At 43.2% G+C, this 11,135-nt stretch overlaps 2 protein-coding genes across 2 annotated transcripts; one reads left to right on the top strand and one right to left on the bottom strand.

Moving 5' to 3' along the window:
* The first annotated feature begins 965 nt into the window (after positions 1-965).
* LOC119324899 (pentatricopeptide repeat-containing protein At4g35850, mitochondrial-like) lies at positions 966-5,738 on the top strand. The gene is made up of 13 exons (XM_037598665.1): positions 966-1,089; positions 1,172-1,340; positions 1,534-1,696; positions 1,793-1,858; positions 1,956-2,053; positions 2,679-2,796; positions 2,879-3,088; positions 3,270-3,346; positions 3,783-3,873; positions 4,532-4,597; positions 4,678-4,755; positions 4,869-4,970; positions 5,261-5,738. The coding sequence occupies exons 1-13, from the start codon at positions 1,056-1,058 to the stop codon at positions 5,357-5,359; spliced, it is 1,371 nt and encodes a 456-aa protein (XP_037454562.1). The 5' UTR covers positions 966-1,055; the 3' UTR covers positions 5,360-5,738.
* A 781-nt stretch (positions 5,739-6,519) lies between these two features.
* On the bottom strand, positions 6,520-10,452 carry LOC119324890 (SUN domain-containing protein 1-like). The gene is made up of 3 exons (XM_037598657.1): positions 10,222-10,452; positions 8,192-9,267; positions 6,520-7,184 (listed from the first exon to the last, which is right to left on the bottom strand). Exons 2-3 carry the CDS (start codon positions 9,251-9,253, stop codon positions 6,882-6,884), a joined length of 1,365 nt encoding a protein of 454 aa, XP_037454554.1. The 5' UTR covers positions 9,254-9,267; positions 10,222-10,452; the 3' UTR covers positions 6,520-6,881.
* Between the last annotated feature and the right edge of the window lie 683 nt (positions 10,453-11,135).

Below are 11,135 nucleotides of genomic sequence, written 5' to 3'. Positions count from 1 at the left end.
GACCATCAGTAGTTAGGAGGTCCCAAGCAGGAGGCCTTGCCTCTTTGATCGTTGTTGCTTTTGTGTTTCACTTCTTAAGGCATCCTTGTTTAACTTATGTCTCTACTCAGATATTGTTGCTTCCGCTGACTCGTTTGCATCGAGCTTCTGTATTCGAGCCCTCGAGGCCACTGGCTTGTATTATTTTAGTTGGTGTCTAGAGTTGTGTTGTGATATCTTCCCGTGATCCCTAATCTTGATCATATACATTTGCGTGTATGATTAGTGTACGATTAAATTGAGGGCGTCACAAGTTGGTATCAGAGCTCACTGCCTGTAGAAACCCCATTTCCAACTCCTTGGCTGAAGTCGAGTCTAGTCTTTGAAAAATTGTTTTACTAACATGGTTGTGTGGCTTACAGGCCCACGTCGACATTGAGTGGTATTAGGATCTTTTACTCCTCGTCTATACTCTGGGACTCTGATCTCTCTTCTATTCGGGTTGGTATCTGATTTTGTAGCACTACCAAAGAGAATGTTTGGCTTCCATCTAGCTCCAGCTTCAAGAATGAGAATTTTGGTGGAAATGATCTATTTGATTGGGTGAGAGGGGAGAAACAAAGGAGTATCCACTTACTGGTGACAATGGTGGATAATTTTCCCCCAACCCCAACTTCTAGAATTTTTTGGAGCACCCCCTAAAGAGCTTCATAAAAAACTAGAAATTGCACCCCATATTCTAGTTTTTGCGAAGCAGCATATCGTGAGCTATCCCCTTTGGCTTGTGTTTTTTTGAAGCGGAACTGAATTTTAAAGAGAAAAGCAGTCCCAAACAGGATATGGATAAGAAAGCGCCTTTTTCGAGAATCTGGATAAAAAACACTTTTTTTTAGAGAAATAGGATAAAAAGCACATGGAAACTAGGACCTGGCCCGTGAGACGAAACGTAAACCTGCCCATGGGCCTCGGTCCACATCGATCTCGGCCATCTCAGTAACTCTTAAACCCTCCTCCCATTCTCTCGTCTCTCTTCCTCAGTCGACGCAGCGCCACCACCTCTCCCCCCACCATCCGCCATGGGCCTCCTCAAGAACTCCCTCCTGCTCCAAGGTCTCCTCCTCCCCCTCTCACAAGATCCCGTCTCGCTCGCTCGCAAATTCCGCGGGACTAACATCTGGATCTGGCGGTGCAGGGCAGCTGCGGCATGCTACGGCTCAGGCGGCGGCGGCGGCGGCGGCGGCGGCCGCGGGGATGGGGCGGCGCGGCGTGGCGACGTCCACGGAGGAGTACATGCGCCGCAACTACGCCAACAATGTCTCCGAGTACAACACCGTCATCGGGTCCCTCGTCCAGCAGCGCAGGCACGTCCCGCCCTCGTTTCGGTTCCTGCACACCACCTGTTCGACGCAGTTCCGAGCAGTGGCATTTCCCGTTAGGATAGTTTTGTTAAGCTGCTATTGTTGCGTCGATGATCTGGTGTGGGTACGCGCATGCCTGTGCCAACCTAATTGTTTCTTTCCGAGTCTGAATTAAATGCTTTCGTGTTGTCTTCAGGCCCTACCTGCTTCGTGATGCCTACGATGACATGCTACTCGACGGGGTGCAGCCTGTGCGTGACACATTCCACAACCTCATAGTCGGCACCATGAAAGGCAGCCGGCTACAAGATGCTTTCTACTTCCGCGATCAGATGAGAGAAATGGGCTTGCAGCCTGATGTTAGACCACTCTCTTCTTTACATGCCTTCATCTCCTATGCCAATTCCCTTTTTATTTTGTCGGACGAATTAGGCTAATGGCTCAATTCTTTGTAGGTTAACCTATACAATTTTCTGATTTCCACTTGCGGGAAATGCAAGAACTCGGATGCGGCAATCTTGGTTGGTTATCCTCCTACGTATTTCTGAGTTGCTGCCGATGCCTCTCTTCTGTTACTCGTGCTCACTAATGCTCTAACTTTTGTTACCTGTACTGAAGCTTCTGGAAGAAATGAAAGCACATGGCGTTAAGTTGAAAGGAGAAACCTACATTTGTCTCTTGAATGCACTTGCAGCAACTGGGCGTACTGATCAAGTGTAAGGGGTCCTTCGCATCAATTTGTATGTTTTCAGATTGTAGAAGCATGCAACATTTAAGACTGAAATACGAAATCACGTATTCCAAGATATACACTGTGGTTGACTATCTTTACCATGATGTTGTGACTTATCAACTGGGCACTTGGAGCAAATAAGCCAAGGCCTGCAGATTGTACAATAGCTGTTCCCTTGTTTTCGTATTTCCGTTAGTAAAGCTCCATTTAGACCACTAAAAATACAGGATTAATTACTACTAGTTCCACAAATTTGAACACTAGACTACATGTAACGTGTTGGTACATCAAGGGTTATAAGAGCCTCTGGAGGTTACAGAGTAGGAGTGCCAGTTTTCCTCGCATAATGTGGGGGGATACGTTATCAGAAGACATCAATTCCACTAGTGCCTAGGTTGTCTCTTCAGCTTGTGGCAAGTTTTGCTCTAGAATTATATTAGGTAGCTAAGCATGTTTTCCAACGTACTTCCTAAGCGTGTTGATACATCCGTTTGAGCGTCAACTAATACCGGATGGAGGGAGTATAATTTATCCTGAACAGCAAATCTTTCCAGTATATCCGTTTATTATCTATGCTGGGAGAAACACTAATGTGATTGTTTTACCAGTTATGCTATAGTTCGTGATATGACCGCCGCTGGACTTGGATTAAACAAGTTTTGTTATGCTGGACTAATAACTGCATTCAAGAACAAGACACCAGCCAGTGAGGATACTCCGGCAAAAGTATGTTATGCACTCAAGAAAGTTTGTTGTGGTGGTGCATTTAACATAACTGTGCTCATCCTTTTCTCTACTTTGTTTTCAGATTCTTGAGTTCGTCCAGCAGTCAAAAGGTTGGCGGTATGTTGAAAGGGTAGCAAATGATAGTGCTGAGAATATAATGATGAATGTGTCAGACGAAGAGCTATACAACTTGCCAACAGCAGAATTTGCACACAGAAGAGGATTTATATTTAAGCAGTTAACAATTTATCATGTTGCTATCCATGCTTGTGCAGACTTGGGGAGCAAAGAGGTGTGCTATGCTGCATTTTCACTGTGTTTTTAGTAAGCCGTGTCTAGTTACTGCCCAGCAGCATTGATACTTGACAAATTCACATGTCCATAATTTAGTTATCTTACATTTCGTAGTTAGCTCATGCCATGAAGTTGAGCTTTACCTACTATGAAATTTAATCCTCTTTACAATTTTGCAGACACTCGAAGCACTTCTTGACATGTTCACTAAAGAGAATTTTAATTATGATGCCTTCATTGTGATGCAAGCTGTAAGGTAATCTGCAACTCTGCATGCTGAACAGTATTGATCTAATGATACATTGCATGGTTATGAGGAACTTCAATGGTTAATTGCTCCTGATATGTTCAGCTTCTTAGTATGTCGAGAACTCATCAAGGAATCGTCATCTTTGTCGAGATTCACTGATATAGCTTCGCTGTCCAAAACTTTAAGCCTGCACATTATGCATACTGAAAAGTCTCTTGTGCACGTTGAATTAACAATCTTATAAAGTGGACATTGCAAATCAATGAATCGCACTATGTACCGATGTTTAGGTAAATGTACATAGTATTTCGAAATGCAGTGTCTATTTTTAGGATACCTGCAATTGTCATTTGGCAACCCATCATGTTTGTCCTTTTCTATGGTAATGATTTCTATCAACTTCTGGATCTATCTGTTAATTTCTTGTCCTTTAACTGAAAAGGTGTTATCTTCGATGTGGAGATATTGATTCCGCTGTTAAGATGTTTGAAGAGTTCTCAAGCTCGAAACCCACACCCGCAGAGCTGTATGTGGTGAGTATATTGTTAAAGTTATAACTTCAAATTTAATATTTGTGGTTGAAAGCAACATAGGTTTAATTCCATTACGAATCTTCAAATCCTAGTGATGGACATGTTTCGCGGTACACATCAGGCCTTGTGCCTTGGACTATTTTGATCTCAAAAATTTAGTTGTGAACTTTCAGAATCTTTGTAGAACTTTCCAATTAACCACTACAGGATTTATTGTTCCTTTATAGTCACAGGCTCTAAAACACAATCGTACTGCTGCTTATTAACTTTAAGCTAGCTGCTAATTTTTGATTAAGAGACCATTTTGATTAGTGGATCCAACAGTGGTAGCTCTCAGATTTCACAAATAACAGTTATATTTCACTATATTTTAAAAAAGTAAAAGATGGAAATCAAATTTGAAGTTTGAATTTGGTACCGTATGAATCCTATATGCTGAACAAAAATTAGCCACATGCCAAAAACTGAGCATCTTGGGATAATATGCATACAAAATAATATAGATAACTTTACTATAGAGTAGCTAATTAAGGTCCTACATAGGATTCGTGTAACAATAAAATATATAATTAGGAATCTATGTATCTCTCTTATCCACACCATGTGTTCTCAATTTCTCACATGCACCTTTTATATTCTATGCATCAATGGAATGCAGACACTTGCCGAGGGAGCTATGATAGGGTATACTCCAAGAGGAATGGAAGTTGCTCAAGCAACCTTGGTAATTCCTTCCTTCTAGTTTTGTGTTACAGTTTGACTAACTCGGGAGTTCAAAATCTTACGGTTTACAATATTTTTCAGGAGAAAATGACTGAAAGAAAATTCTTCTTGAATCCCAAGATGGGGACGGATCTTCTACTAGCGGCTTCTGGTGAAAAGGTAAGCAGCACAACTGCCACCTTTCAGTACTGAAGTCACAGAAGTGCTAATGCTTCCTGAAAGAAAAATCGAGTTGCACCAATGACTGTTGAAATTTCTGTGGGTTTGTTCAGACTGGTGGATATACAACTGCAAATTATATCTGGGATATGCTGCAAACCCGCAATATAATTCCAGCATTTCCTGCTGTTGAAGCATACTACAAGGGATTGAAGGTAAGCTTCAATATTTTAGAGTCAGTCATGTCATCTGGTATATTTTCCTCACCTTGGAGTCCTCCCGTGTTTCTTTCGTAACTTTGGATTGGGTTCAATTATAACATTAGTTTACTATGCCGAAACTGGTTGAGTTTTATCAAATTTTGAGAGCTTACCGTGCATGCCACGCAATAAAAACAACAAGGCTTGCTTCAACGTATCAGTGTGCTTGACTGAACAAACTAGAATAAAATTGACCGTACGTGGATTCTAACCCTGTTTCATGGTCTCTTGTATTCCCGACGCAGGAACGAGAAATTCCTTCTGACGATCCACGGCTTGTCAATGTTGCCCGTGTTTTGGACAACCTGCAAATCCGGCTTGGGCCGAGGAGAAATTTTCAGTAACACACGGTCAAACTGCTCTAGTCTCCCTGAACCAATGCAGGTTGAAACTTGTTTTTTGGTAAGGAGGTTGCTGGATGCATCAATATGTTTAATCTCCAGAAAACCGAATAACTACTTTTAGGACGACACAAAGCAAGGAGAAGCCATCAAGAATATCTATCCGTGGATAACGGTTAGGAAAGAATGGCAGGGACCAGTGTATACATCCCGAGACAGAAATGTATTGTTTTGTCGCCTCGTATGCCTAAGTCTCTTTCGTAAGTTCCATCCAATTTTGTTGATATTTATCTGAGCGGACTATCTATCGAACTTTGTGGTTGGAGTTTGTACTGGTTGCCGTTCAAATGTGATTGTTTAGTCGTCAGTTGGAGCTTTCTGATTTCTTGGTGTTTGTATGTGGAAGATGTTTCATATTGTTTCAAACCAGGAGGTTTTGTCCGGCTCCTGCTCCGCAACCTCCCTCTTCATCAGCTTCTCTGACACCAGAAGAGAGCTTCTGCTGAGGTGGACGGTGTGCATGTGCTGGTGCTGTTGTTTAATTTGCTATGCAACTCAAGAATAAGAACAAAAACTGAAATGGTAGCAGTCACCGTGTTGATTCTTCATGCAGAACACAAAACAAAGATCTGCAGTAACACGCATCAGGCTTGCAGCGTATTGCAGATAACAAAATAGAGAAACGTCAAACTCCGTAAATTTGTTCCTCCTTCGACGCTTCTCCCACCATTCAGTCTCTGTGTACTGTATATCCTCACAAAAATCTAACATCCAAGAAATTGGCAATCTTGTACTGTATTTCCTATCTCAGCCTTTAACTATAGATTTGTAAATTCGCCTTGTACAAACCGAAAGTATGACAAAGAAGATACGCCAGGACAGTTTTAATGTCGATAATCAGTGCACGTCATGTAAATAGTACTACATTCCAAAATATAATGTGTCCACGCTTTTCAAGGTCTAACTTTGACCATAAATTTAACTAACAACACCAACTGCGGCGGGAGAAAAAATTATATAATTGGAAACTTCTTTTGAATACAAATTCACTAGTATAATTTTTACTCCCGCCATAGTCGATCTTGTTGGTTAAGTTTATGGTCAAAGTTGAAGCACAGGAATAGATGAAGCACTATATTTTGGATCGGAAGGAGTAGTTGAGATTAACAAAAATATAGGGCAATCTCACAGCAAATAAAAAACTCCAAACACACAAGAACACTACCCCAGTTCACACCCTAATTAATAATTTTACATTACAGATACTGCCACGGTAGGGTACAGGGAGCAATCATAGTTGCCAGATACAAGCAATTAGCACCTCTAGGTTTTTTTTGAGAGAGAAATTAGCACCTCTAGCTAGGAACAAGAACAGTAAGTCAGCGTCTGTCCATAGTGGCAACATTATGCTACAGATTAGAATCAACTTGAACCTATTGTCTCGCAGGGGCTTCAAGTCTTCAATCAAAGCTAAACAGGAAAAACCGTATGGTCCCAGGCACACAGGTACTAACTAGATCAGGCCTCACAACGCCGCAGCGCCAAGAGAGCCAGGCTCGCTGCCGTGCACCCTGAAGCGGTAGATGCACGTCAGCTCAGGCTGTCCGTGGTTCGAGGAGAAGTCGAGCCGGACCATGTTGATGACCGACGCGTCGGCGGTGGTCCTGTCTAGCTGGAAGGTCTGGGCGTTGCTCTTCTCGAGGTCGTAAGTGAACTCTCCTAGGCTTGTCGGCGTGCGTGGTTGCTTGTCTGAATCGTCGTCTGCTCCTTGGTACCACCCGCTGACCTGGAAATCCTTGGGAGCGCTGGACCGGTCGTAGGCCACACTCTGCACAGGCAAGGCATGACTAGAATTAATGAAGTAGAGAAGTGATTCAAGGAGTCAAGGACAGGCAGGGCATGGTTGTTCGACAATAAGATCATAAAGCAAGCAAACAAAATGGAAGAACCAGTCATGTCAACTGGAACACAGCAAACAAAGAACATAAGCTCCCTTGGTAACTGATTCCAAGCACCGCATCAGTTCCACCTCGCATACTATTCAGATCAAACCCATCAAAGATAATTTAACTCTAGGATATCAGATCAAGGCAAACAAGATCTTGGAACCACATATATGCCTGTAAGATTAGCCTTGTGGATTAGATTCAGAGTAAGCAGGAACAGAACGAGGTCATGATGTCCAAAAGCGAATCAGGACTGTTGACCAATACTTTCAAAGGCCACGTTTGGCATTGTGGTTGATTATGATAATCCTGTTTGCCCAACCAGCTTTTGCCCATTTTACTGTTTGTGTAACCAACTTTTTCCTAAAGACTAAGTTCAATACAGCTCAGCGCACCACGAACTGAGCCTAAATTGAGTGACTGGCCAAAAAAAAAAAACTACATTAGCTCAACTGGTCACAGAGGGCCAAGTGTGAGCCATGTAGGTACTGAAAAGTGTTGGGCAGCAACTTGAGATGGCATTTGCTTATAGATAGTTTTCAGGGGCAATACTTCATTTTTTTCCCTCAGTAAAACCGACCGGGCACAATAAAGCCTAATTGAGGGGAAGAACATATGAAGTCCAATACTATTAACAAATAGAGCTCCATGTAATGATGTTTGATGTTTTCTGGAAGTTTCTAATAGATAGTAATGGCATCAAAAGTGAAGAGGATCAATCAGAGCACACACCCAACATGTCATATGTTGTCAGCTATCTCAAATCAGAACTTGTCGACAAAAAAATAAGAGCATGTAGCATGGAAAATAATGAGCTACAGCCAGAGAGATGCCAAAATGAAAAAAAAAAGGTAATACCAAATTATGGTAATACAATGAATAGCCATACCTTGTCGACATGCTCTAGAGTGACTGCCTCAGGAACAATTCCGGTCCTGAGCCTGATTTCCACAAATCCAACACTTCCTTCCAGTGCAAAACATTCTCCTGGCTGCCCAAAACTTGGCTCCAGCATTTTGTGACTTTCACTACGACGAGGAAGAATGCTCTTAGCTTTCTTGAAAGCTCCCGAATGCTTAACCACTTTGCCACCACCAGACCCTAATGCATAATCCACCATTCCAAGACCATCTGCCGCATGCCTGGCTATCTCCATCTCCACTATCTCTTTGGCAAATATTCTTACATCGTCTAAGGTTATATCACTCCCAGTGCCATCCAAACCCTTCTTTCGCTTCAACTGAGTCAGAATCTCATCAAATTCTTTCTTGGAGACAAAACCCATGTCTCTCAGTTCAGCAAGTGACTTGTCTAATATGTCAGCCTTGCCTTCCAATGTCTTCACCTTTGTCTCTAACTTCTTGCCCTTGTCATCAAATTGCTTTGTGATGTCCCTTTTTGCTTTGCCGATCTCATCTCCTAGTTTCTTATCTAAAATGTCCAGTTGCACCTGGAGCATCCTAGTCGTCTTCTTGAACACCTCTACCTTTGATAGTCTGCTCTCCATATCAAGTGCTGTAAATGATAAATCCCCATTTTGCCATCCCCATAACACCTGCCCCATCCAAGCAAAAGCCGTAAAAAGAAGGCAAAGCTTCATCAGAACACTTAGTGCAGTTTCCCACTTGGCTTTTTCATGTTTAGTGGTACTTTTCTTTCGATGTTCAGAAGAAGGTGCCGGAGGAAATGCATCTTTTCTTGCCTCAGATGAATATTTTGGTTTGTCGATAACTGACTCTCCACGGCTTGTATGATGACCAATATCTTTCTTGCTAGAAACCTTATCATCTGGGACCCCATTAACTCCACCTTCAGTAAGAAGCTCAGGTGTAGGTTTTTTCTTTGCAACAACAACTGTTCGCCGCCTAACATCTTGGCTGGAATGTGAGTCCACACTTAGTGCATGGTTCCCATTTGTATTTGCGGCCGGTACTGCAGCAGTTGAAGCCATTGTTGTGCCTTAACCTACAATAGAACATAGCTAGATCACAAACTGGAAATGATGATGCAAATGGAGTAAGGCACCAGAAAATGAGTGCTATTATTACATAAAGAAATTTGGCAATAAATCTGTGCAGATTAACATGAAGGATACAGCCAAGGAATTGATCTTATAGCCAGCCTTCCCATATCGTTTTTTATTGGTAATTTATCTGTGCAGGACAATGGGTGTATAATCTATCTGCAGCTAAGTGTCTATATAGTCAGCCTAAAACAAAAGGTGGTATACACATGCATAGATGAACTGTAACAGAGATAACAGCCTTCCGATACATTTTTTTCCTTCGCAAATCCAGCAATTAAAGTTGGGCAGTGAAGAGCCAATCATAAGTAGGAAAATAATACATTATCGCGCATAAGTACAGGATATGCTGCAGATCTCGAAGAAATGGAAGAATTCATACTGTTATTTAACTAGTATAGTACTGCCATTTGCCATCACGGACCAAAATATAAAGCCAAGTAGTGAAATGTGAAGACAAGGAGTAAATTGTGGAATCGTACACAACATTTCGAAGCAAATCTCGAATTGTATATAGTTGGCACAGTAAAAGGAACAAAAACAAATAACCCAAATCAAGAAATCTCGTCCGCAACTTCCTAACGGTTCACCAAACAATATAACCCTAATTCCCCAAGTTCAAGCAATTACATCACCAGGGAAGAAGAGAAAACCCTAGACTTTCGGAAATAAGCTCTGCCCAAACCGCACGTCTGCGCCCGGACTACCACGGGTCAACTCAGGCAGAATGAAGAGGGGGAACGACCTAAATCGAGCCCACCGAACTGAGGATTAGAGGGCGCCATCCATGGAGCACCGGTTTAGATCTTGGTCGCTCGCTGCAGCGGCAACGGAAAATACCCGAGGAGGAAAAACCAACTAGCACGCAATCGAGCTAGGTTTGTTTGGTTCCTTACCGACGAAGGGGGTAACCGATCCGCGCTGCTGCAGCGCCGGTGGGGCTGGCCTGCGGTGCCCCGCCGCCGTCGGCGCGGGAGGGCTGCGGGGAGGAGGAGGGCAGCCGCGGCCGGGGCTGGGAACGGACGAATTTGGGGAGGGACCGGAGGAGGCAGAGAGTGGGCAACAGAGAGAGAGGGGAAGAGCGACGGGTACGTGGAAACGGTGGAAGACGGGGCGATTTTGAAACCGAAAGGCTCACTCCACCACGGAGGAATCGCATCTCAATTCTCAGACGCAACTCCCACTCCAAAAGTTCAAAGTGACGCCGCAAAAGACCAAAAGGCCCTTCACAAAATTTACACTTAAAAAAGCCATTTAAAAGATTTTGAAAACAGGATTTAGATCCGTGTCTTAAAGACGGACCCCCCCCCCTCCGCCCCCTCCCACCCACGCTTCACCTCCGCCCTCACGTTTTCTTTTATATGGGACTAAAAGAAGTATATTACTAAAAGGCACAAGAAATTCATCCCTACACAACTAGGGATGTTAGCACGTCCGGAGCGAAGCCAAACCACAATATGGTTCTTCGTCCTACCAAAGTTTGCTAACAGATGACTAACATTATTTTGCTCTCTATAGATATGAATGACACAACACTCCCTTGTACTTGTACCCATAAGACTTTTAACTTTAGAAATCACCATTGCATGCTGGGAACGATCCGGCCCACTTGCCTTGATCATCTTTACCGCCTGCAAACTGTCGCACTCCACGATAATCGGCGTCTTTGTCCACTGAAGAGCTAGGCCGAACCCTTCCATACACCCTGCAAGCTCAGCATGTAAGGGGTCCGGGCATGATCGTAGTGAGCGGCAGGTAGAGAAAATGATGTCATCGTCATGCCACGCAAGACCATCCCCGCACCGACACT

The sequence above is a fragment of the Triticum dicoccoides genome, chromosome 1B (assembly GCF_002162155.2).
Source record: "Triticum dicoccoides isolate Atlit2015 ecotype Zavitan chromosome 1B, WEW_v2.0, whole genome shotgun sequence".
Lineage (NCBI taxonomy): Eukaryota > Viridiplantae > Streptophyta > Magnoliopsida > Poales > Poaceae > Triticum > Triticum dicoccoides.
The sequence above is the reverse complement of the archived record's forward strand: the minus strand, read 5'-3'. Positions and strand labels throughout refer to the sequence as shown.

Bases quoted from the DNA above. Each gene is read 5' to 3' on its own strand.
- LOC119324899 (XM_037598665.1), top strand. From the start codon at position 1,056: ATGGGCCTCCTCAAGAACTCCCTCCTGCTCCAAG. The intron at 3,874-4,531 runs GTGAGTATATTG...AATGGAATGCAG, and splicing joins CACCCGCAGAGCTGTATGTG to ACACTTGCCGAGGGAGCTAT. The intron at 4,971-5,260 runs GTAAGCTTCAAT...TTCCCGACGCAG, and splicing joins CATACTACAAGGGATTGAAG to GAACGAGAAATTCCTTCTGA.
- LOC119324890 (XM_037598657.1), bottom strand. From the start codon at position 9,253: ATGGCTTCAACTGCTGCAGTACCGGCCGCAAATACAAATGGGAACCAT. The intron at 7,185-8,191 runs GTATGGCTATTC...TTGCCTGTGCAG, and splicing joins CTCTAGAGCATGTCGACAAG to AGTGTGGCCTACGACCGGTC.